At 41.9% G+C, this 25,738-nt stretch overlaps 1 protein-coding gene across 7 annotated transcripts in view; it reads left to right on the top strand.

The window, feature by feature from the left end:
• The window catches only part of LOC142100822 (diacylglycerol kinase eta-like), a 481,771-nt gene that overhangs the window by 375,181 nt on the left and 80,852 nt on the right, over nucleotides 1–25,738 (top strand). For all 7 annotated transcript variants that reach the window (XM_075184666.1, XM_075184664.1, XM_075184663.1 and 4 more), the window contains 5 exons: nucleotides 2,251–2,350; nucleotides 11,664–11,771; nucleotides 20,035–20,131; nucleotides 20,420–20,527; nucleotides 20,612–20,725. In XM_075184666.1, coding sequence (XP_075040767.1) covers nucleotides 2,251–2,350; nucleotides 11,664–11,771; nucleotides 20,035–20,131; nucleotides 20,420–20,527; nucleotides 20,612–20,725 — 527 coding nt within the window. The remainder of the gene's footprint in view (nucleotides 1–2,250; nucleotides 2,351–11,663; nucleotides 11,772–20,034; nucleotides 20,132–20,419; nucleotides 20,528–20,611; nucleotides 20,726–25,738) is intronic.

Below are 25,738 nucleotides of genomic sequence, written 5' to 3'. Positions count from 1 at the left end.
AACAAACAAAAAAAAAACAACTTACCCATCATCCAGCGCCGGATCCTCCTCCTCACTGACTGCCGGGGGCGTGACCTCATCATGTCCAGCAGTCTCAGTGAGCAGCAGCAGAGAAGACGTCAGGGAAGAAGGTAAGTGAAGGGGGGCACTGAGAGACGCTGAAGGGGACAGATAGACGCTGAAGGGGACAGATAGACGCTGAAGGGGACAGAGAGAGGCTGAAGGGGACAGAGAGAGGCTGAAGGAGACAGAGAGAGGCTGAAGGGGACAGAGAGGGGCTGAAGGGGAACAGAGAGGGGCTGAAGGGGGACAGAGAGGGGCTGAAGGGGACAGAGAGGGGCTGAAGGGGACAGAGAGAGGCTGAAGGGAGACACAGAGAGGCTGAAGGGGGACACAGGCTGAAGGGGACAGAGAGACACTGAAGGGGGACACAGAGGCTGAAGGGAGCACAGAGCGACAGGCTGAAGGAGGGGGACAGAGAGACAGCCTGAAGGAGGGGGACAGAGACACTGAAGGAGGGGGACAGAGAGAGACACTGAAGGAGGAGGGCAGAGAGAGACACTGAAGGAGGAGGGCAGAGAGAGACACTGAAGGAGGAGGGCAGAGAGACGCTGAAGGAGGGGGATAGAGAGACACTAAAGGAGGGGGACAGAGAGAGACACTGAAGGAGGGGGACAGAGAGAGAGACACTGAAGGAGGAGGGCAGAGAGACGCTGAAGGAGGAGGGCAGAGAGACGCTAAATGAGTGGGACAGAGAGAGACGCTGAAGGAGGGGGACAGAGACGCTGAAGGAGGAGGGCAGAGAGACGCTAAAGGAGTGGGACAGAGAGAGACGCTGAAGGAGGGGACCAAGAGAGATGCTGAAGGGGGGTCAGAGTGAGATGGCGAAGAGGGGGACACAGGGTGTGAGATGGCGAAGAGGGGGACACAGAGTGATATGATAAAGGGGCACAATGTGATGGTGAAGGGGTCTAAATAAATCTTACGTCATTTTGACCCAACTACTTAAAAAACGGGACTACCCGGTAATTATTTTTGCTTAGGGGTGCCTTGGAAAAATTATGGTGACCCTAAGGATGCCTCGAGCTGAGAAAGTTTGGGAACCACTGCTCTAGACTAATTTCCGGATACCGTTCGTGGCCCAGAGAGACGGTAAATCCTGTCAATAAGCAATAGCGAAAGAGTCAGGTATCCCTCGAATTTTAATGTTGTTTCATCTGGAGTGGTCCTCTAGGTCAGCTAGATTGCTCTCATGTCACGTGCCAGATCGGTTCTCAAAGTTGTAAGCATTTAATGCAAAGTACGTACAGAGGCTAATTTCCAGATATCTCTGTGGTATAGATTCTGTCTGGGCGATTGTAGGGGAATCTGTCTATTACTAGTGGATGAACATTTCCTACTTGAGACTCATGGCTAGAAAAGTATTGGTGAAGCAAGTGTCTTTTAGATGGAAAAAGGTGATGAGCTGAAGTTTGCAATATACCCACTGGATGGCATCAGGTTTTGATCAAGGAACAAGCAGCAACATGTTGCCTTCAGGAAGTGGGTAGACAGATCACCAAAATGGATGAGTAATCTTAACTTGAACCAGCAGGTGGTGCTGTTATATCACAAATGATATTAATATATATTTGTTTATTGGAAAAAGAGAATGTCAGTGCAATGTCAACATATATTCAAAGGTGAATCCTTCAGCAAGTGACATTTTCAGAAGTGAGTGACAGCAAAATATAATCATAAATATTATTCAGCATATAACTTGTATAGAAAGCCAGTGTCTCATACAACAATTTGTCCCCATTACAAATAAAGGAACTGGCCTGAGCCCACGACCATAAATTCACCCAGATAATGGGCAACCCTGTGGTGACCAGTGCCAGTGACCACGCACCAATGCAGAAACGTGCACAAACACTCAAAGAAGGAGTTTCCTTTAAAACCCACGGAGGGAAAGGAGTCAGGGTGCAACAGGTAAAGTTGAAAGGTGGACTCAATATCCACCTTTGTCAAGAAAGCCCTGACCCCAAAGCTACACACAATGGGGGGAATTACCATGTAAGATTGTCTCTGGGAAACATCCAATTTAATAGGAGTTTTCACTGCTGTATAAGTACATTGTTTAATCTGCCCTAAATCATCATCAATAGCTCCATGAATATCTTGCTCAATTAGTAATTGTATACTGCACAAATTGTTTACTATATTATTTTGACTGGAATATGTACATAAAAATAAGACATATTTTTCCAGCATACAGACGTGGAACCGTTTCATCAACAACATCTTCTATTATTCTGGATCGACCCTACGCATTCAGTCCTCTGCACTTCACTGAGGATCCCAACTCTGTGTAAGTGTGAAATAAATGTCCAATTGTACAGTGCAATTTGTGATTTTCTTGTTTGCTCATTTGCAACTGGTAGTTCAAATCCTTTTCATGATGCAGAATATAATGGCATAGACCTCCTCATACAGTAATCACATTAACTGACGTAATCCAGTTAACATACTATTACAGGAATAAGGCAGTAGACAGTGTAAAACAGCAATCATGAGTAAAACATGTTTTTAAAAAGCTATTGTTTTGTTGAATAAGCAAATACTATATTTTATTAGACGTCAACGTAGGTGGGAAAGAGAAATAGAAAATAAACTAATTTGATGCATGCAACAGTAGGCGATGTTAGCAAAAATGGTGACATTTTAGCTTGATAAATAAATCTGCATCCTCAATTATGTGGGTGGAATAAATATAAGGAAAGACAGCAGTTACAAAGCAAAGCTATTGGCTAATTCTAGTTAACTGAAAATGTACCTTGTCATGGCGGTAGTGCTTGAGATAGGTGCTAGGGATTGAGCTACCAAAAAATAGTCTAATCTAGATAAGGTGCTATGTGCTGCAGAAAGGCAGGTGTATTTCAGATCTGTGGTATGTCTGGAACACCAAATATCTAGCAACTGTAACTGAGCACAGGGCTGCCAAGAGGAATTCAGGGCCCCGTTACAACAAATTCATGGGGCCCCCCCTTATAGTTGACTAAACAAAAAATTTTCAGGAGTATGGTCTCACAATTGGAGGCGTGGCAATGCGCCGTTGGGGTGTGGCTAGCACAATAAAAACACTAGGTCCTGAATTCCGCAGAGCGTGACATTTGTCCAAGCACTCCTGACTTTCAGGACATCTAGCACCCTTGTGTAGTATAGGAAGAATGCAGTGTGTACAGAAAGAGTTCAGTCTTGGCCTGCGCCCACTGGGCTCACCAAACATTGGCATTGTCCCTACTAGAATCACAACATTTCACACACTATGCTGCTCTGTCCTACCTGCTCTTCTCACTTTTACCACATGTGGCTGCTGGTTTCTTTAGTTGCGGCTTGTCTGAATCCTGGAATGTTGGAGGACCTATTTGGAAAAAAAATGGCTACATTTAGAAAATTACAGCCAGCCCCACCGTTAAATCAATAACATCCATGATTAATAATTAGGCCTTCCTCCAGCCCCAACATTAAAATAGTATTCCCATTACCCCGCAAACAAAATAGCAGCCATTAATTAGCCACCATCTACCTCACACACACTACATTGCCAAAAGCTCCGTGCCATCACACATACATTACTGTGCCCCTTTATCATCACCACGCTATGCCCCCTTATGAACACACTGCACCCTCCATGCTGCCTTTGCCCCTTTCTTTAACCCCGTGCCATGCTGCTTGTCCCTCTTTTCTTGAACCCCTGTGCCATGCTGCTATTGTCCCTCCTTTCTTTAACCCCCTGTGCCATGCTGCTTGTCTTGTCCCTCTTTTCTTTAACCCCTCTGTGCCATGCTGCTTGTCCCTCTTTTTTTAACCCCTCTGTGTCATGCTGCTTGTCCCTCTTTTTTTAACCCCTCTGTGTCATGCTGCTTGTCCCTCTTTTTTAACCCCTCTGTGTCATGCTGCTTGTCCCTCTTTTTTTAACCCCTCTGTGTCATGCTGCTTGTCCCTCTTTTTTTTAACCCCTCTGTGCCATGCTGTTTGTCCCTCTTTTTTTAACCCCTCTGTGTCATGCTACTTGTCCCTCTTTTTTTAACCCCTCTGTGTCATGCTGCTTGTCCCTCTTTTTTTAACCCCTCTGTGTCATGCTGCTTGTCCCTCTTTTTTTTAACCCCTCTCTGTCATGCTGCTTGTCCCTCTTTTTTTAACCCCTCTCTGTCATGCTGCTTGTCCCTCTTTTTTTAACCCCTCTGTGTCATGCTGCTATTGTCCCTCCTTTCTTTAACCCATCTGTGTCATGCTGCTATTGTCCCTCCTTTCTTTAACCCCTCTTTGCCATGCTGCTTGTCTTGTCCCTCTTTTCTTTAACCCCTCTGTGCCATGCTGCTTGTCTTGTCCCTCTTTTCTTTAACCCCTCTGTACCATGCTGCTTGTCCCTCTTTTTTTAACCCCTTTGTGTCATGCTGCTTGTCCCTCTTTTTTTAACCCCTCTGTGTCATGCTGCTTGTCCCTCTTTTTTTAACCCCTCTGTGTCATGCTGCTATTGTCCCTCCTTTCTTTAACCCCTGTGCCATGCTGCTTGTCTTGTCCCTCTTTTCTTTAACCCCTCTGTGCCATGCTGCTATTGTCCCTCCTTTCTTTAACCCCTCTGTGTCATGCTGCTATAATCCCTCCTTTATTTAACCCCTCTGTGTCATGCTGCCCCCCACCCCGTTTTCCTCCCTTCACTTACCTTTACTTCTCTCTTCCTTCTTGTCTTCTCTGCTGCTCTGTGCTCCATTGCTCCAGACTGACTGAATGCTGGGCGTGACAACGACCAACGACCGAGCCCCCACCCGCCGAAAAAAAAAAAAGAAAAAGAAATATTTTGAAAAAAAAAAAATCGTCGGCGCTAGGGCCCGGGCCGGGCCCCCTGACATGCCCGGGTAATTAGAACCCACTCCCCCCCCCCCCTCTCAGCGGCCCTGACTGAGCATTGATATATCTGATTTTATATCAGAGTGCAGTGGCTGTGAAGAGGGGCCTTGTCTATCTAACGTCATCATTTATTATTAAAATCTCACTGAGGCAGCTAAGAGGTACTGGCACAGAGTGGTAATGGGTAACTTACCTCTTTGTTGGGCCAGTCTTGCCAGCTTATGCATGCACAGTGGAACTGAAAGCCCAGACTTGAGCTTTCAGTTCCACTAATTTAAAAAATAATAATAATAAAAAATGTGAAAAAGAAAAAAATATCTGCCATTGGAAAAATGTTTTACATGTAACGCTGCAATCCTTCTTAAATATGCTTCAAAGCAATTCCACAGTCACAGACTCCCATTTGGAGAACACATATCTGGATATTAGTTCCCTGAAACTGCATTTACTAATTATTTCTTTTCTAGTTTGAATTAATTTATTGAACAATATTGTTTTCACAGTGATATAGATGTAACCCCCTGTCACTGTGTGTAGTATGATGTGCAAAGGGTACACAGTGCACCTCCTTCTCCAGCCCTGGCTAGCTGATGGGCATGGGTGTAAATGATCAGGGGGGTCCCTGCACATGCAGGTGTTTCTTTGTAGTTAGTGGGACACAGGGGATGTCACTTTGGTGCAGTGTAATAGAAGTCACAATAATTTGGGCGCCAGACCATCTCTATGATAAACTGAACTTTTATTTACACTCCTCTTCCTCCAGCACGATAATCATAATGGTTGCAGCAATAAAGAAAAATATATACAGCTCCTCACTCTCTCCAGCACAGTTCTTAATGTTATCCAGATGTTAAATAACATAATTTACATGTCTCTTGCACTCCATACTCACTGCAGATCACCCTCCTCTGCAAGGGCACTCACATGGATGCTAATAGGCAGGCAGCTTCTCCTCCATGCAGCTCTTCTGCCTGGGGGTCACCTATCTGGACTGGTCACACAGCTCAGTCTCTCCCAGGATGCTCCTTGACCTGTAGATCGTAACGACCCTTGTTTCGTTGTCCAGCTTTTGATGCAGCTGCTTCCGCTAGTCTGTAGGCCTCCTTTAGTTCTTGTTTCAGCTGCTCCACATATTTCAAATGGGGCTTTTCTTGGGGATCAGCAGTGTCCACTCCAAAACAGATATGGATTGGTAGTCTAGCCTCCCTTCCAAACATTAAGAGATAGGTGGCTCTCTTGGGCCCCTCCCAACAAATACATCTCAGCAATATATGCAGGGGTGGCATTTGACCAGCGGGGTTGCCTTCCCCCTTTCTCTCCAACGTGGACGATCTGCCTTTCTTTGCTCCCCCTAATCATCCGGAAGGGCAATATACAGATGTCACATTGCACAGCCTGCCTCTCTTTGCTTCCCCAAATCCTCAGGAAAGGCAATATACAGACTGCATTGTAATTACACCTCACACGTTGAACCTTTTCTTCTTTTGCTTCCCACTCAGCTGGGATAAGTGGCACTACAAGTCTCAGCAATAAGCACACTGCTGCTCCATATACTGTCCCGGACAGAATTACTCAGCAAACAACTTGTTTCACCTTCTCCTCATTACCCTTGGTCTCCTGGGCACCTAGAGACGGTCAGACATGGTGTCCCAAGGGTGTTACTCCGGCTGGGTACACTGCACTCAGTTCCTGTGTCCTGCAAGCACTTGCTCCATCTGTTGTGCTCGAGCCCCACGTTGGGCGCCATTATGTAACCCCCTGTTACTGTGTGTAGTATGAGGTGCAAAGGGTACACAGTGCACCTCCTTCTCCAGCCCTGGCTAGCTGATGGGCATGGGTGTAAATGATCAGGGGGTCCCTGCACATGCAGGTGTTTCTTTGTAGTTAGTGGGACACAGGGGATGTCACTTTGGTGCAGTGTAATAGAAGTCACAATAATTTGGGCGCCAGACCATCTCTATGATAAACTGAACTTTTATTTACACTCCTCTTCCTCCAGCACGATAATCATAATGGTTGCAGCAATAAAGAAAAATATATACAGCTCCTCACTCTCTCCAGCACAGTTCTTAATGTTATCCAGATGTTAAATAACATAATTTACATGTCTCTTGCACTCCATACTCACTGCAGATCACCCTCCTCTGCAAGGGCACTCACATGGATGCTAATAGGCAGGCAGCTTCTCCTCCATGCAGCTCTGACACACTCTGTGTACCTCTCAACTGCAGCTCATCCCTCCTCTGCGGGGATAATGTCTCCTGTGCTCTGACACATCACTCTGTGTACTCTCAGCCTCAGGATCTGACACTACAGCTACCATGCCTCTTGTAGTGGCCCTCACTCCAGGGCCTCTTCCATGCGAAGTGTCCCCCTCTCACTTGGGTTATCTATAGTGGCATGGAGTTCTCCCCCTCATCCAGGGCACACATTCCTTGCCCTGGCTCAGTCATCACGCTCAGACAGCCAGGCAATGCTGGGGGAGCCTGGCAGCTTCCACCACAGGTCCCCAGCTACCATCTCTCCTCTTCTGTGTCTTCTCCTGTCTCTCCCCGTCTCTGTCTCTCTCCCTCTCTATCCCTATCCCCCCTTAATGACAGCCCCTCCTTCCTCTCACTCAGTCTCACAGGCTGGGCTGGGTTATCACCATGGTAACCAGTTTATGTAACTTTTTATAAACTTCCAGCTTACCCTCTAGAACACCACTAGGGGGGTGTTACATAGAAAGAAAAGAAGAAAAAAGCATAATATTAATATAAAGTTTCAGGTAACTTGAGCACTTAGCTAACGCAGATTTTCATTTCCTGGGCCCTTCAAATTCATGTTAACATGTAGACTTGATTTGTTAAATACATATGTGGCATACTTATCATGAGAGAGGCTATCAGATACAACAACATATGATTCAACTTTGCTTTCACCACCAACTCAAAACTAAGCACAAGCAGTATACAGTATAACCTGTTTTTGTGCTTTTTGAACCTTGACTTGGTGAATGACGTAAAAGTATCCCTGAAGTACATTTGCAGCAGCACAGACCCTTCCTTCTCTATTTTTTTTTTTTTAAAATCAGGTAAAATTTTATTGCATTTTTTTACACTTTTAACAGAAAAAAAACCCCAAAACATTAGGCTAAAACAACAACTACAACCCCCACAGTGATACAGGTAGTGTCAGATATTCATACACAGTAGAATCAAAATGCATTAATATTCAGATTTTCAAACCAGGGTATGCACATCATCCAAAGTTTCGAGATACAATGAGATAATAACACAGTAGTAATAATACAAAATATAATCGTTGACCTTAATAATAAAGTAGGCGGCTGGATGTCTGCCCCGAGCATTGCATTAGGAGAGCTCCACCTCCCTCAATCCTTCTGTAACATATGGGGATATTCTCCACCTGTACCATATTCTTTCATACTTATCCACTAGGTTCCTGCTGGTGTACATGAACCTCTGATGGCCGACTGTATCGTTAACGAGGTCAATCCAGCTACTCAAAGTCGGGCCTTCCGGTGCCATCCACTTCCTAGCTATGACCACTTTTGCCAATATAAGTATCGTATTAATGAGCAGTCTAATAAGCCTACGGGTGTTTTTGTTCAAGCCTAAATCAAATATACATAGTCTTGGCGTCAGGACAGTTACTCCCACCTACAATCGTTTAATACAATCCTCCAACTCTCCCCAAAAGCATGAAACCAATGGACACTCCCAGAGCATATGCCAAAAGTTCCCTTTCTCACTCCCACACTTAGGACACAAAACCACCTGACCCCTATTAAATTTCAAAAGTCGTAGAGGAGTAAGATATGCTCTGTGCAGCAGAAAAAACTGAACCTGACGAAATTTGACCGATGCAGTGACCTCTTTCGGGCTACACAACACCATATCCCATGCCTTGTCACTAATTTGCCAAAGATCACCCTCCCACCTTCATCGCAGCTCCGGCAAGCCCCCCACACCAGATCCTTCCACCAATAATGAATACAAAAAAGAAATTTGCAGCCTCTGGCCCAACCTTGACAGTTGCACCCTTATGGAATCAGCATTGAAACTTGGGGCAACTCCCCGAAACTGTGAGGCAAGAGCATGTCTTAACTGCAAATACCTATAAAAGTAACCCCTAGGTAACTCATATAATCCCTGTAGTTGCTCAAATGAATATAGTATCCCATTCTCATACAATTGTCCAATATGTATTATATTGTAAATTCACCAAGCTCCAGCTCCCTCCATCCTAACCAGTTCTCCAAAATCCAAATTATCCCAAAGTGGAGTGCACGGGTCCAAGTCCAGTCCACCCCCCATCCAGGATGGAAATCTCCAAACCTTCATGGCCTGTATCAATAAAGGGGGATCACCCCCAACCTTTCTACCAGCCAAAAGAAACTGCACCCGTGTATGTTTAGAACCTGTCCCAGAGACTAGAAAATAATGCAAATCCACACCCATCCGCGATCGGAACCATACCTATGTGTCAGCTGAGAAGCAAAATAATAAAGCCGCAGATTCGGCAAAGCCAAACCCCCTGACCCTCGAAAATGATATAAAGTGGTAAGCTTAACTCTTGCTCTCTTGCCTGCCCACACCAAAGAGGCCATGAGACGCTCAATATAACGAAATATACTATGAGGGATATATATCGGCGACTGCTGCAAAACATACAGAAACTTTGGTTGAATTATCATTTTGACCAGATTAATTCTACCTGTGACCATTAATGGCAGCTGTTTCCACACCCCGATCCGGCTCTTAAGATAGTCAATCTGAGGCTGGACATTACGCTGGATATATTGGCCCATATCATTAGAAATCCAGATACCAAGATATTTAAATACCGGATTCCATTTAAGAGGAGTCTGCAGGACCTGACCTATAGGGTAAGTACCCTTAATCGGAGTCACACTAGATTTATCCCAGTTGATCAAAAGCCCCGAGTACCTACCGAACACCGACACCACACGGAGTAACATTGGTAATGATTTATTAGGATATGACAGAAAAAGCAGCATATCATCTGCGTAAAGGGCAATCTTGTCCATCCTGCAGCCCATCTTCAACCCAGTAATGTCTGACTGCATCCTAACAACACATGTCAATGGCTCTATGGCCAAGGCAAATAGGGTGGGAGACAGAGGGCAACCCTGTCTTGTACCTCTAGCCATACCAAACTGACGGGACACAAAGCCATTTACACAGACTCTAGCTGTAGGACAAGAATACAGTAATCGTACCCATTGAACAAAAACCGTCCCAAACCCAAATTTCAATAGCACCACCGACAGGTACCTCCACTCCACAGAGTCAAAGACCCTAGCAGCATCTAACGACACCACCACTGCCTCCTCCTCCCCAGGGTGGGGCAACTGCAGATGACAAAAGAGCCTACGCAAATTTATGGCCGTAGATTTTCCCGGGATAAAACCAGTTTGGTCAGAGTGCACAATCTCACCAATCACCCGATTCAAACGCGACGCTAAAATTTTTGACAATATTTTAATATCCGTTGTCAATAGCATTATAGATCTGTATGATTCCGGGAACAAGGGATCCTTGCCCACTTTGGGAATAAGAACTGTAAGAGCTTCAGACAAAGACGGAGACACCGACCCTAGATCTTTAAAGCTTTTAAACATTTCTTGCAAATTAGGCACAAAAAACCCCATATGCTTCTTATACAGCTCTATAGGAATCCCGTCTATGCCCGGGGCCCTACCATTAGGGAACGAGGATATCGCAGCTGCAATCTCCTCATCAGTGATTGACAGATCCAGACTTTCCCTGCTATCTGCACTTAGTTCGGGTAAGGAAACAGCTGCCAAATACATGTCTAAATCAGAATCAGAGTTTCCTTCTCTATTTTTAATAATATATGGAAATAATCTGCCTGTTTCTTCACAAACGTTGTAAAAGGCCGCTCTTTTAGCATCTTGACTGCATCAGCAAGTTTCTTCTAACTGAACATGCATGGTCATCCTTCACCACTGCAGATCGGTTATTTCAAGAGAAATTAATTCCTCTTCATCATTAATTAAAAACTCAGGCACTTTGGCTTGCAGTCATCCCATTTCTGTAGTGCAAAGTCCTTAATATCACTTATCTGGCACATCAGATACTCACTTAACTTCAATTGTGAAACGTTTGGGAATAATAGTTTGAGAGCGCATTGCAGAAATATAATATTGGCATGAAAACTGCACAGAGGTTTGATGGGGTTTCTGACACTGTCAATGTCTCAACAATTGGTATAATTGCTTCACAGTATTTCAAAAATATAGCTTAATATCCCATTACATAGCTCTATTTAAGTTCCACAAACCACTTTAGGTTAAGTTCAGCTTATGTATTTATGTAGGCCTATAACAGCAGAAAGAAAACACCAAGGGGTATATTTACTAAACTGCGGGTTTGAAAAAGTGGAGATGTTGCCTATAGCAACCAATAAAATTCTAGCTGTCAGTTTGTAGAGTGTACTAAATAAAGGCTAACTAGAATCTGATTGGTTGCTATAGGCAATATCTCCACTTTTCATACCCGCAGTTTAGTAAATATACCCCCAAGTTTCAAATTTCTGTTCATCATAACTATTTTATAAAAGCAAAAAATACTTTTTCGGCACAGATAGGGGTTTTCAACCTAAGTGTTCAACTATACCTGAAAAAGAAAGGACAAGTCTGGAGTCCAGTGTAGCCTCTTGCGTGTTTTACAAATGTATTAAATCCATACATGTTATTATTTTACACTAATTTTCTATTTCAGGCAATTTTCAGAGAGATGCACTATGAATAATTACTTTGGGATTGGTCTGGATGCCAAAATTTCTCTAGAATTTAATAACAAGAGGGATGAACACCCCAAAAAATGCAGGTACTTATTTTGCCATAAGACAATAGATTTTTCATTTGCTTTTCTTTTTCATGCTAACTAGAAAACTAACTATCATGAACCTTTTCATGGCCCAACTTTGATGTTGCTGTCACTTCTCCACTATTGATATGTGAGTTGAAAAGAAGGCTAACCAAACAAATAGCCATCTCTGTGGAAACCATACATCAATAGTGGAGAAACACGTCAGATAGAACTCCTTTGAACCATGATCACAGGACTTAATTATAATTCTACTGATCGGATTGACTGACTTAAGGAGAGATCACAATCTCAGTTGGATTCCACCATCAATATTGCACATTCCCCCTTTTTAAGAAGCCTGGAGTGAGACATCGATTTAACGGAGAGAGAACAAATTTAAATTGCAGAAGAGTGATTCGGTATGTAGCTCTAGCAGGCGGAGCTAAAAGCCGCTTGCAGGACTTCATGAGTCAGATGTACTGAGTATGATCTGTATCTCCAGGTTGTTATACTGACGGCTGTATCATATGAATGATTGTGAGTGAAAAACAAATTTTGATCCACATAATAATGTGTTGCATATCATACAACGAAGGTGCGAAATTTAATAGATACAATCGTGTCTTGTAATGTGAGCTAATCCAGTGATCTCTTATTATCAAAGATTCCGGATTATGCAATGAATTATTGTCTGAGACTTTTATTCCCTATATATGCACTATAGGTGACTTCAACATAATTTAAGACCAAAATTAGACCGGATTAATGGTTTGGTGGAGTTTATTTTGATATTTTTTTTCTTTTTAAATTTTTGAATTATATATGTATTAATGGTTATACAAATACATTTTAAATCTACGGTGGTATTCATTAGATAGGATATATTTGCGCTTGTTTTTGTTTTTTTGTTTTTTCCACTAGAACATTAGATGGTAAAATACTGATTTAATGACCAACGGATGATAAATCAATGTTGTGCTAAATAAACACTAATGTGATAAATAATCATAAACAACTTTGGGATAGACACTATAAGCTGTGAGACAATTTTAGTAAACAGGAAAATAAACAGTTCATAACACAATAAAATATTTAATTGTTGGAATATTATGAAACTTTATTGATATAGTCCTCCTTCATGTCTAGAGGGATAATACAAACAGTGCCATCAAAACAATAACAAAGGTTATCATTTACAATATTAAGAGATGAATATACAATGAAAACTGTGTTATGAATATTCATTGGAGCAAATAAGATATCACTGCATTTTTATTCTGTTTAGTCACAGATTCATATATATTTATCAACATCTTTAATTCACTTTTCTAATCTTGAAATTGCCACTTTATAATCTATTATTTTAATCCAAAATGTCATTAAGTGGGGCATACTGTGAACTTGGGGCAGCACTATGTGTGGTATACTGAACTGGAGCAGTACTATGTGTGACATACTGAACTGGGGCAGTACTATGTGTGGCATACTGAACTGGGGCAGTACTATGTGTGGCATACTGAACTGAGGCAGTACTATGTTACTATGTGTGGCATAATATGAACTGGGGGAAATACATTAATACACTTCAAACCACACAATATGAATTTGTGAGTATGTAAGCCAAGAACATGGTCCCATTTCTAATAATAGTATCATGTTTAATTAGAATGATAAAATGAATAAATTTATATAATTAATATATATATATATATATATATATATATATATATATATATATATATATAAAATGTACACCACTGGCACACCTGGGCTGGACTAGATTTTAGCCGACACACTGATAAGTTGCTGACCCCTGATCTAGTTCAAGAGGATTGATTTCAACACTTTAACTCCTGACCAACCAGACAAAGAAGTTAATGAGATTAGTTGGAAAGAGGATATGGGAGAGACCCTAGAAATTGCTCTACAATCTGTAAATCTTGTTCGAACTCCCCAAGTCACACCCAAGACACACCCAAACGCACAGCTGCCTTTATTACATATATCCTCAATGCACCGAACGTTCAAATGCCTCCGTATGAAAGCAGGCTGAACCCCCCGGATTTAACTGCCATAATCAGCGCTCTGATCTAACAGACAATACACTGCAGGATATGTCCAATATATATGTGAAATAGTTCCAAAAGAACGCACAGAAGAAAGAAAAAACTATTAATCTCCCCTGTTAATATGACAAAATATTTAAACAAAAACCTTTTTTTTTCTCCCCCATAAAATACATTTATTTGGATGTTATGAATGTTTACTGTACATAAAATTCATTTTTATTATTGCTTTTGACTGTATACACATGTGCTAGCTTTCATATGCGACTGATATCACTAGTGATTACGATTCTAAAACAACCATTTTAATTTTCAGAGTTTGCTTACCTATGTTACTTAGTCTAACTTTTGCAATTACACCTGACCTGTAGCTGGTGCAAGTGGTATGGAAAACACATACCTTTGAGGTGCCCAATGCTTGAATCAGACTTTGCTGCGAGCGCTCAAGCTTGGCGTGCCCTTACTGTAAATTGACATTGTGCATTTGCCCAGTCCCCTCCCCATTTTGCCCATGAAAACAGAGGTTGTAGTAAAGGTCCTTATTTGAAATTCTCTTTATTGGTTTTATAGAAGAAAAAACAACAACAATAAGGACATTAAACATATAAACAATTCCATAAATTAAGGCATAACAATATATGATAACATCAGCTTAACTTATCGGAATAAAAATTGGTTAGATATATTATTCAAAACAGGCATCCTGTGTGCATAACGATGAGCAATAATGACATTATAATGGAATGTATAGGAATCATGAGCATCCATAAATGAGAAAAAAAAATCCAATGGGGTAAAAGGGGATAAGAGTATATTAACAGGGGATAGTGAAGGAATGGTAGTTGTTTATGCCAGGGTAGCATCGGGTTATGTCTATGAGGGTAAGACTCCCAGATAGAGGATGTATACATATACAGGAGGGGAGTGGGGGGGGGGGGGGGGTGGAGGTCCACAACAGGGAAAACAATCATGTTTACCAAAGATCAAAAAATCACCAGTGGTCAACAATCGTAAGGGCAGAACTTGTGTAGTCTTAGCTCAACTGCCTAAGAAGATACCACGTGGTAAATTCAAACAGTTTGAAAATATTCTTTTGCACAGGGGCTGTTAATGATTCAGTGTATAATCAGGACCGGCGCTCCCATTAGGCAAGGTTAGGCACTTGCCTAGGGCGCCGGGCTCTGGAGGGCACCTGGAGGGCGCCACAGAATGGTAAATTACTTTAAAACTATGCAGCGACCGCTGACCATACCTGTCACGGCCGCCGCACAGCATTCAGATGCACGGGGAGGGGGGAAGAGGCTATTGCTCACCACCACCCCCTCTCTGCTCCGTCTCCTCCCCTCCAGTGAGTGGAGGGGAGGAGACGGAGCAGAGAGGCGGCGGTGGTGAGACAAGGTAAGGAAAGACGGGGTGAGGGGGGAGGAGGGCGCCGATTTTTGCGGGGGGGGGGGGGGGCGGCGCCGATTTTTGCGGAGGGGGGGGATTTTGTAAAAATGCCTAGGGCGCCATGGACCCTAGCACCGGCCCTGTGTATAATCCCAACTTTTTATTGAACCATATCCTTCCTTTTTCAATTTCAGGGAGTGTAGTTTTCCTGTCTAAATAAATAATATCTACCGTATATACTCGTGTATAAGCCGAGTTTTTCAGCACATTTTTTGTGCTGAAAAAAGCCCCCCTCGGCTTATACTCGGGTCCCACTTACCTGGTCTCCGTTTTCCAGTCTCCCCCGCTCATCTGCAGGCATCTGCAGCCTCTGTGGATCACTGTCAGCCACCATTTTATTGTAGCCCGTTTTTGTGTGTTCATTGCACATGGAACAATAAAGTTAAATGAAAAGGAGCCTGTCAGTCAAAGCTAAAGACCGGGACATTTCCATCTAGCCCCGCTGGTCAGAGACACATGTGAGTACCCTGACTTGTCCACTGCAATTATTTGCAGCAGTTTTATAAAGTCCAATATTTTCATTTTTTGTCACCTATTAATGAGTGTCTGAAGATTCTTTTGCATAACTGTGAAATCATTGAAAAGTCTAAAAACATCCCAAGCTTCAAGTATAATAAGGGTTAAATCACACAAAGCAAATTGTATTGTTCTGTTAAAATGTTTCTTCCAGCAAACAAAATCAAACTCATCTTTATCTGAGCTATTATATCAAATTCTAGTTAGTGTATGTGCAGCATCTTTTGCATTACTAAAGCCTAAATTACTGTACTGTTCTGAACACTTAGGAGTAACTGCTCATCACCTTCTAAAGGCGAATAAACTTAACTGGCACATGTATTTAGTATCCACAGACGGTCTCATTGATTTATATATTAATGATCTGAGTTGTCTTTAGTGAATGTTATTTATATCTGTGTTCACCTATTAGGCTTGATACAAAGTGCAGAGGATTTAGTTTAACCATTTGTGTACAATTTATTAGGATATGGGTATATATTATGTACTTATAAAATTTTATTGATGTTTAATAACAATAAATTTTGATATATTCATTTACAACCTCACGTTTGTATTATTGGGAGCCCAGTGTTAACGATATCCAGCACTGTTTTTATTTTTGAAACTTACCAGTAGCTGCTGCATTTCCCACCCTAGGCTTATACTCGAGTCAATAAGTTTTCCCAGTTTTTTGTGGTAAAATTAAGTGCCTCGGCTTATATTCGGGTCGACTTATACTCGAGTATATACGGTAATATTGATGTACGAAGTTCAGCCAAGGTTGGAGGAACCGGGGATGTCCATTGTCTTAGAATCAGCTGTTTGGTTGCAGTGACCATTATTGTTAGGCCAGAGTAATGTAAGTCCTGTAAATCGTTTCTTAAATGGACCTCCTGAAGACGAGTTGAAGCCAGAGATTTCCAAATGGAATCAAAGTAACAAATTAAAGTGTCTAAGTCCAGGGCCGGTGCTAGGATCCATGGCGCCCTAGGCACTTTCTCAAAATCTTGTCAGCAGATGCAGGGGGCTCTTCACACTTCTTCTGTTCTCTCCACTAGCTGCCAAAAACACTCCTCGGCTTCCAAAAACACAGAGGAGGGGGGTGGAGCGGAGCGGTGCATGCTGGGAGGGGAGGGGACTCTGGGAAATAACTTTATTCACACTGTCAGTGACAGACAGTATGAGAACACGGGGGGTGGGGACAGCATTTCTCTGGACCTGGAAGATGCCGCCGAAGAAGACTGATATCACATGATCACTGACTGATGTCAGTGGTCATGTGTGAGTGCTGCGCGGACGGGGGCATCCATAAAATAAAAAAAAAGGAAACAGCAGGCGCCATTCCGCCGCTGTACTATGTCCCAAACACCGCTGACTAGATTAAAAAATCTAGTCAGCGGCGCCCTGCAGGTCCCGGCGCCCTAGGCAACTGCCTAAGGTTGCCTAATGGGAGCGCCGGGCCTGTCTGAGTCAGTTACGCTTGGGATATCTTTTTGCCAAGTCTCCAAAGCTTCAAATCTCACTTTCTCATCTTCTATGTTTAACAGTCTTTCTAATCTAAGTCCTCATCTCAGCTATCATCTTTTTCTGTGCTTACAGTGTTATACAATCAAATCATTTACTGTTCACTTTCTAAAACAACCATTTGTTTGCTTACCTATGTTACTTAGTCTAACTTTTGCAAACTTACATCATTACTGCTTTAACTAGCAGCCATTCACAAGCTATATTATACTAACAGTCAAATACAATATATATTTCCCAAGTAAGAATTCTCAAACAATCTTATTTAACTTTTACCTTATTTACCATTAAAACACTAACAAGAAACAGTGTACATATCACTCATATTTAAATCTATTTCCTCATGTTCAAACTATTACCAGAGTCGCATAAAAGGGGCCCATATATACTTCTCTCTTCCTGTGTCAAAATGGGGAGAAAAATCCTATCTGTGTGTCTGCCTGTCCAGCTAGCAAAAGAGAAAGAAACATGTGTTCCTCAAAGTTCAGAAGGTGGGCGGAGTCTCAGTACAGGATAAATTTAGACATGTTAATTACCTGAGGTTTGACCTAAGCATTTCCAATCTCTACACCAGAAATCAGGTTTCTGAAGAGAAAGGGAGAGAGGGGTGTGCTGCATTGATGTTTCCCTGGAAATCTGTGATGTCTTAAACCCATGGCTATTGCCATGCCTTTAATACTGTCTGAAAACACAGTGGGCAACAAGTAATTGGCTACTGCCCACGTGTCAATTGGCGCATGCGCAGTCTGCGTTTAAAGATGCGCCAATTCACACTGCACTGCAATAACATCATCGCTGGTGGCACGTTCTGGAGTGATAGCTCCTTCACAGCCAGAAACCGTTTAACCGTTTAACCATTACATCAAAGGCTCTTACGGGACAATGCTGAACTCTTAGCGTACTGGTGGGCCCTTCTTGCTGTTGTCTCTGCAACTGCATCAGCACCACTTTCATTACTACAACTTGACCTGGGAAATTACAACTGGGTCCAGTGAAGTAATGTCTATAGTTTTATGTAACAGTTATTGTTATATTGACTCTGGGATGATGTGGGGGTTCTTTTGAGTTTTTCGAAGGTTTTTAGTCATAGTAATACGTTTTGTTTACAGTTGTGCTTATCTTTTGTAATAAAGATACAGTTGCATCATCTTTCTCTTCTTGCCTGTATGATTTAGAGGGGCGTATTCAATTGTCAGCGTTAAGGCTGAAAAACGAGCGCTCGGAAAATATTACCGTTTATACAGTAATATTGCGCGCGAAAACCGTTAATATGGTAGTTTACTTGCGGAATTTCAGGGAGCGGCGAGCTGAAATTCCGCGAGTAATTACCGTATTAACGGTAAGATTTTTCGAGCGCTCGTTTGTTAGCGTTAATGCTAACAATTGAATACGCCCCATAGAACCCTAGAGGACCAGGGGTATTTAGTGAACTCAGGCACAACCCCCCTGATATCTTAACAATCCCTTCACACCCCCTTCCCCCATCTTATTGTTTGAAAAAATCCTCAATTAAAATTGATCTTTAAAAAAAACAAATATAAATTATACAGATGTAAAATGGTTTTTGTATGTGCACAATGATTCCCAAAATGCCAATTTTTGGAACTGTTCCCTGTAAAATTAGTATGTGCCTACTTTTCCAAGCTCGCAAATAACCATGTAGGCATGACAATACATTGGTTAAAAGAGTAGACACATCACTGCAAAGACCTGCCTGTTAAGGCTTTAGAACCAGACCATTAATTTAAACTGCTTGATGGAAAATGAGGTCTGTTCTATATTGAAGTATATGTGAAACATTTGTTTGTTTGAATATTTTCATGGGTATTTGGTAAAAAGCTCATTGAAAGTATACATTGACTCCAGATTACAGTCCATCTCCTGAATATATGTACAACTTCAATCCACTTGCGGATGGATGAAACATCAGTGGTCATCTGCTAAGCAGAGAAGATTTGCACTTGAAAATGTGCGCTGCCCACTTGTTGAATAACATTTAAATATGTTGTCTCACAAAATAATATTGTATATTGATATATAGTCACAATAAAAAGGAAACAAAATTCCCCGGGCCTTTGAAATGCCCACCTTCTCCATAGAGAAAATCCATGTGCTTTCCATAAAAATGGGCTATTTGCACAAAATTATGCTGCTAGCAGAATATGCAGTGCTGGGGCATATTCTTGCTGTTTAGTTATGAGTCTTCAAAGCCACTTGCACTTTATGAATTATCGAGGATCTGCAGTAATTGATCAAAAATTGCAAAGAGAAGAGATAAAAGATTGTAAAATAACAGATGACACTTCAAGTAGCAGAATGAATTTCACAACTGGCTCCGTTAGACAATGTATTTTATTCAATATATTAAGATGCATACTATCAGCACATAAAATTGATTCAGCAGTACAATAAGACTAAGGTACAATAAAACATTATGCAGTTTACTAATATACATGTCAATCAAACCAAAATGGTTATGAAAATACTGTCCTCAAAAAGGTGGTAATTTGTACAAAGTTACTGATAATCATTTACCGGTAATTGGAATAAACATTGAACTTTCATAAATGCAAAAGTTTATCATCCAGTATACTTGACATTCTTGTTCAAATAGCCTGTAAGAAATAAATAAGCAAAATAGGATTTGTTATACCTATCAGACTGCCAAGGTTTATCATATTTTGCTTGTTTATCCAGTTCATATACAGCTGCTAGAATACTAGCTATCGTCTTTTACTTTGTAGTAGTCGGACACGAAATATGATGTGGTATGGAGTGTTGGGAACCAAGGAACTTCTGCAGAAAACATACAAGAACCTAGAGCAGCGTGTGAGACTAGAGGTGACTATACTGTTAAAATACATGCCTATTGTTATAGTGACTTTAAACACAGCGACTAACTGCTGCATTCAGTAATTAATGTTTAGTAATATTTATATTATATACAAATAATGTATACAAATTAAAAATAAAGACTATACCACACATATAATAACAAATAAAAGCTTGCTGAGGCTCACTTGAGCATGACTTGAGCATGAAAGCCATCTTTAAGAATTATTATAATACTATGCAGAATGGTTATATCCTCTTCAGAAGTAGATAATAATGTAGTACTTGCTCTTTTAGTGTGATGGAGTAACCATCTCCCTGCCCAGTCTTCAGGGTATTGCCATTCTGAACATACCTAGCTATGCTGGAGGCATTAACTTCTGGGGAGGAACCAAAGAGGACAATGTAAGTGATGACTGTGCATACAACTGCCTCATTACATTTGGCAAAAAAATATACCTATTAATATGTCTCAATTGTATACTGCAGAATTTTGGGGCCCCTTCTTTTGACGACAAGAAGCTGGAAGTGGTTGCTGTCTTTGGTAGCATTCAGATGGCTATGTCGCGTGTCATCAATCTGCAACACCACCGCATTGCACAGGTACAGTTACATGCTCATCAAGGACCCCTAAACCTAAAAAGATTGATACATTACATGACAATTCTACTAAAGATATTCACAAATACTATGTATGCGCGCAAATATTTAGTGAGCTTTTTAGAATAAATTATATTAGAGGTTTAACTGATTCACAGGGAAGCATTGTCTTTATGTAAGCCTATGAAAATCATAGCAAGAAACCTCTCGGAACCTATTATGAATGATTACAAAGGACAACAGTTTGGATGTAGAAACAAAATATATAACATTTGCAACATTTGTATGGTGTAGAATTCAATAAGATAAAATGAAAACTGATTTTTACCTACCTTCTATGTACTGTTTGCTGCACCCATCCTTACTTGTCCTAATGGCCCCATTCATATAAATCCAAAGTTCACAGGGAGGGGCATAAACACAGGCTGAGCAGAAAAAGTATAGTGGTGTAGGGATATGAACCTTTACACCCATCAGTGACATCAGTGAATCTGCCGAACAGAGCATTGAAGCTAATTGAGCATCCATTTTTGATTTTATTTCTTTAAAACATCACGGGGTAAATGTATCACGCTGCGAGTTTCCGGTGGGTTTGAAAAGTGATGTTGCCTATAGCAACCAATCAGATTCTAGTTATTATTTATTTAGTATATTCTCTGAAATGAAAGCTAGAATCTGATTGGTTACTATAGACAACATCTCCACTCTTCAAACCCACTGGAAACTCGCAGTTTCATAGATTTACCCCCAAATCGTTGTTAGTCTTCATTAAAATCACATATCTATAAAATTCTTTTAAAAATTATACAGTATAACGCAGTCAAAAATCCATGTTTTTATTTGTATGCACACACTACAAAAGTAGTCGCACGCTTGACAATTACACCAACAGGGACTGTAATCATCAACATCATCAACATTTATATAGCGCCACCAAATTCCGTAGCGCTCTACATTTGGAAACAAACATTAATAAAACGATACTGGGTAATATATACAGACAAAGGGATAAGAGAACCCTGCTCGCACGGTTACAATCTATGTCTGTAATGACATTGTATTCAAATACATATACTTTAATACAGAGTTGGTCCCCCTTTTGCAGCGATAACAGTTTCCACTCCTCTTGGAAGGCTTTCCACAAGATGTTGTAGTGTTTCTGTGGGAATTTGTGCCCATTCATTGTATAGAGCATTTATGAGATCAGGCACTGGTGTTGGACGAGAAGGCCTGGCTCGTAATCTTCGTTCCAGTTCATCCCAAAGGTGTTCGATTGGGTTGAGGTCAGGGCTCTGTTTGGGCCAGTTCTTCCACACCGAACTCCTCAAACCATGTCTTTGTAGACCTTCCTTTGTGCACTCGGGCACAGTCATGTTGGAATAGAAAAGGGCCTTCCCCGAACTGTTGCCACACAGTTGGAAGCATAGCATTGTCCAAAATGACTTAGTATGCTGAAGCATTAAGATTGACTTTCACTGGAGAAAAGGGACCTAGCCCAAACTCTGAAAAACAGCCCCATACCATTATCTCTCCTCCACCAAACTTCACAATTATAATGCAGTAAGACAGTTAACGTTCTCCCGCATCCGCCAAACCCAGATTCGTCCATCTGACTGCCAAACAGTAAAGCGTGATTCATCACTCCACAGAACACGTTTCCACTGCTCCACAGTTCAGAGTCTGTGTTTTTTACACCAATCCATCTGACACTTGGCATTGGTTTTGGTGGTGAGAGGCTTGCACGCAACTACTCAGCCATGGAAAACCATTTCATTAAGCTCCCACTGCACAGTTTTTGTACATACATTAATGCCAGTGGAAGTTCGGAACGTTTCAGCTGAAGAATCAATAGAGCATTGGCGACTTTTACGTACCATACACCTTAGCAGTCGTTGACCCCGCTCTGTGATTTTACGAGGTATTCCGCTTCGTGGCTGAGTTGCTGTTATTCCTAAATGCTTCCACTTTCTAATAATATCACTTACAGTTGACTGTGGAATATCCAACAGGTAAGAAATTTCACGAACCATCTTATTGCAAAGATTGTATCCTTTCACAGTACCATGCTTGAAGTCACTAAGCTTTTCAGAACAACCCATTTTGTATCACAAATGGTTGCAAATGGAGACTTTGACGTATAAAATAATATGATTAGGAGGCACTCACAGGGCTTTTCCAAATTTTTACGGCTTTATTTCATGAAAATAGAGGTCGGTGATTCAGGATTCACACAGCCCTTTATCAAGACTAACCACAATGAACCAAACACGCTTAAATACCCTATACAGTGGGAGTGAACCAATCAAATAATCACTAGCTATGAAAATTGGCTAAACAAGGTGAAAATCACACCAAGATTTTTTTTTATTTTTTTTTAAAAACTGTTAAAACAGCAGTAATCAAAAAAGGGAGGAGTTCAGTAATTTCAAGGAGTTGCACCTCAATATCAATCCAGATGACAAACAGATCATCAATGAAACATCTATAAAAGGCAATCTGGGGGTAAATGTATGAATCTCCGGATTCTTCATCTCCGGCGTGTTCAGCCTCTTCAGCGCTTAAATTTAAAGCGACGCTGCATTGTAAAGGGAAGTTTCCCTTTACAATGCAGCGCCGCTTTAAATTTAAGCGCTGAAGAGGCTGAACACGCCGGAGATGAAGAATCCGGAGATTCATACATTTACCCCCAGGTGTCCAAACCTGCTCAAGATTTGTTCCTGTTCAAAATAGTGCATATATTCGAATAACTAGGGGCCATATTCGACCCAACTTCAGTTCCAAACACCAGGTTGCACTGCTTTTGTTTCCAAAGTGAAATGTAGCAAATCAATTATGAATTCTGTAGAAATATCCTGTGTACACTTATGCTCCACCGAGCAGTTGAAGACTGCTTCAATCCCCGTCTTTTGTGGAATGTCCGTGTATAAGCTTTTCACATCCATTGTGAACAATAAACAGTCGTCGAGAATGGTTTCAAGGTTAGAAAGATCAGTGAGCAATGAAAATGAGTCTTGGATAAAGCTGGGTATGACTTTGACCAGTGGCTGGCGACAAAAGTCAAAAAATTGTGATAATGGCTGTAACAACGAATCTGGCAGATATGATTGGTCTTCCAGGAGGTGATTCAAGGCTCTTATGAATTTTTGGTAATGTATATATCACAGGACAAACAGGGAAGTCTGTTTTCAGGTATCTAGAAGTCCATTTCAAAATCAAACTACATGTAACTGCATAGTCAATGATTTTGTCAATGATACGATACAGGTGAATGTGTCAGAAAATTGGTTGAGGAACTCTTTCTTGTAACCCTTAAACTCCTGTACTACAGTAGCGCCACCTTTATATGCTGGTCGAATGCAGATACAGCTATTTTTAGATAAGTCACTTAATGCTTTCCGTTCAAGGGGAGTGAGATTGGATTGTATCAGGCGTTTCTTACATATATACAGGGCCGTCGAGAGGGGGGGGGGCGGGTACTAATTACCCGGGCCCGGGCATGTCAGGGGGCCCGGCTCGGGCCCTTGCGCTGCCGATTTTTTTTATTTATTTTTTTTTATTTGCGGCTGGGGGGCTCGGTCGTTGCTGGGGAAGCAGGGTAGTTAAAAAAAAAACACAAACCATACTCACGTGGTCGCGGAGCCGGCATCCCTCCTCTCTGCTGCTTTGTGCTCCATTCAGGCTGTCTAAATGCCGGGTGTGACGTCATCATGTCACGCCCAGCATTCAGTCAGTCTGGAGCACAGAGCAGCAGAGAAGACCAAGAAAGCAGAGAGGAGAAAAGGTAAGTGAAGGGAGGAAAACGAGGGGGGGGCACAGAGGCGTTAAAAAACAGGAAGGCAGCATGACAGTGGGGTTAAAAAATGAGGGGGGGCACAGAGGGGTTAAAAAACGGGGAGGCAGCATGACAGTGGGGTTAAAAAACAAGGGGGGGCACAGAGGGGTTAAAAAACGGGGGGGCAGCATGACAGGGGTTAAAAAACGAGGAGGGGCACAGAGGAGTTAAAAATGGGGGGGGGGGGGTAGCATGTCAGAGGGGTTAAAAAATGAGGGGGGCCACAGAGGGGTTAAATAACGGGGCAGCCTGGCACAGTGGGGTTAAAAAACAGGGGTCAGCATGGCACAGTGGGGTTAAAAAATGGTGGGCAGCATGGCACAGTGGGGTTAAAAAGGGGGGGAGGCATGGCACAGTGGGATTGAAAAAGGGGGGGAGCAGCATAGTATAGTGTGATGAAGGGGAGCCAGATGAAGGGGGCAAAAGCAGCATGGAGGGCGCAGTGTGATCATAAGGCATGGCGATGATGAAGGGGCACATTATTGTAATATTGGAGCTGGAGGAATGCCTAATTATTAATCATGGATGGTATTGATTTAACGCCAGGGTTGTTTGGAATTATCTAAAAAAATTTCCAAATAGGGCCCCCAGCATTCCAGGATCCAGACAAGCCGCAACTAAAGAAACCTGCAGCCACAGGTGGTGAAAGTGAGAAGAACAGGTAGGAGAGAGCAGGACAGTATGTGAAATGTTGTGATTCTAGTAGGGACGATGTCAATTTTTGGTGAGTGTTGTGCCCAATGTAAGATGCAGGCCAAGACTGAACTCTTTGTGTACACACTGCATTTTTTCTATACTACACTGTGGTGCTAGATGTCCTGAAAGTCAGGAGGGCTTGGACATATGTGACGCTTGGGCGAATTGAGAGCCTAGTGATTTTGATGTGTTAGCCATGCCCCAATGGCGCATTTGCCACGCCCACAAAAGCTTGACCACACCTCAAAAAAAAATTGCGCCGCCGTTATGCGGTGCAATTTTTTTTAGCATACTCAACTATAAGGGGGGCCCCATGAATTTCTTGTACCGGGGCCCTGAATTCCTCTTGGCAGCCCTGCATATATATGCCTGTATCAACCATTCTAATAAAATATTTAATCAAAGGGTTATTAGAAGAAGGGTCACAGTGCTTTTAGTTCTAAAAGGAGTTGGCGAGGATGTCTTTCGGACAACAAGAATTCTTTCAA

Source organism: Mixophyes fleayi, chromosome 9, assembly GCF_038048845.1.
Source record: "Mixophyes fleayi isolate aMixFle1 chromosome 9, aMixFle1.hap1, whole genome shotgun sequence".
Lineage (NCBI taxonomy): Eukaryota > Metazoa > Chordata > Amphibia > Anura > Limnodynastidae > Mixophyes > Mixophyes fleayi.
The sequence above is the reverse complement of the archived record's forward strand: the minus strand, read 5'-3'. Positions and strand labels throughout refer to the sequence as shown.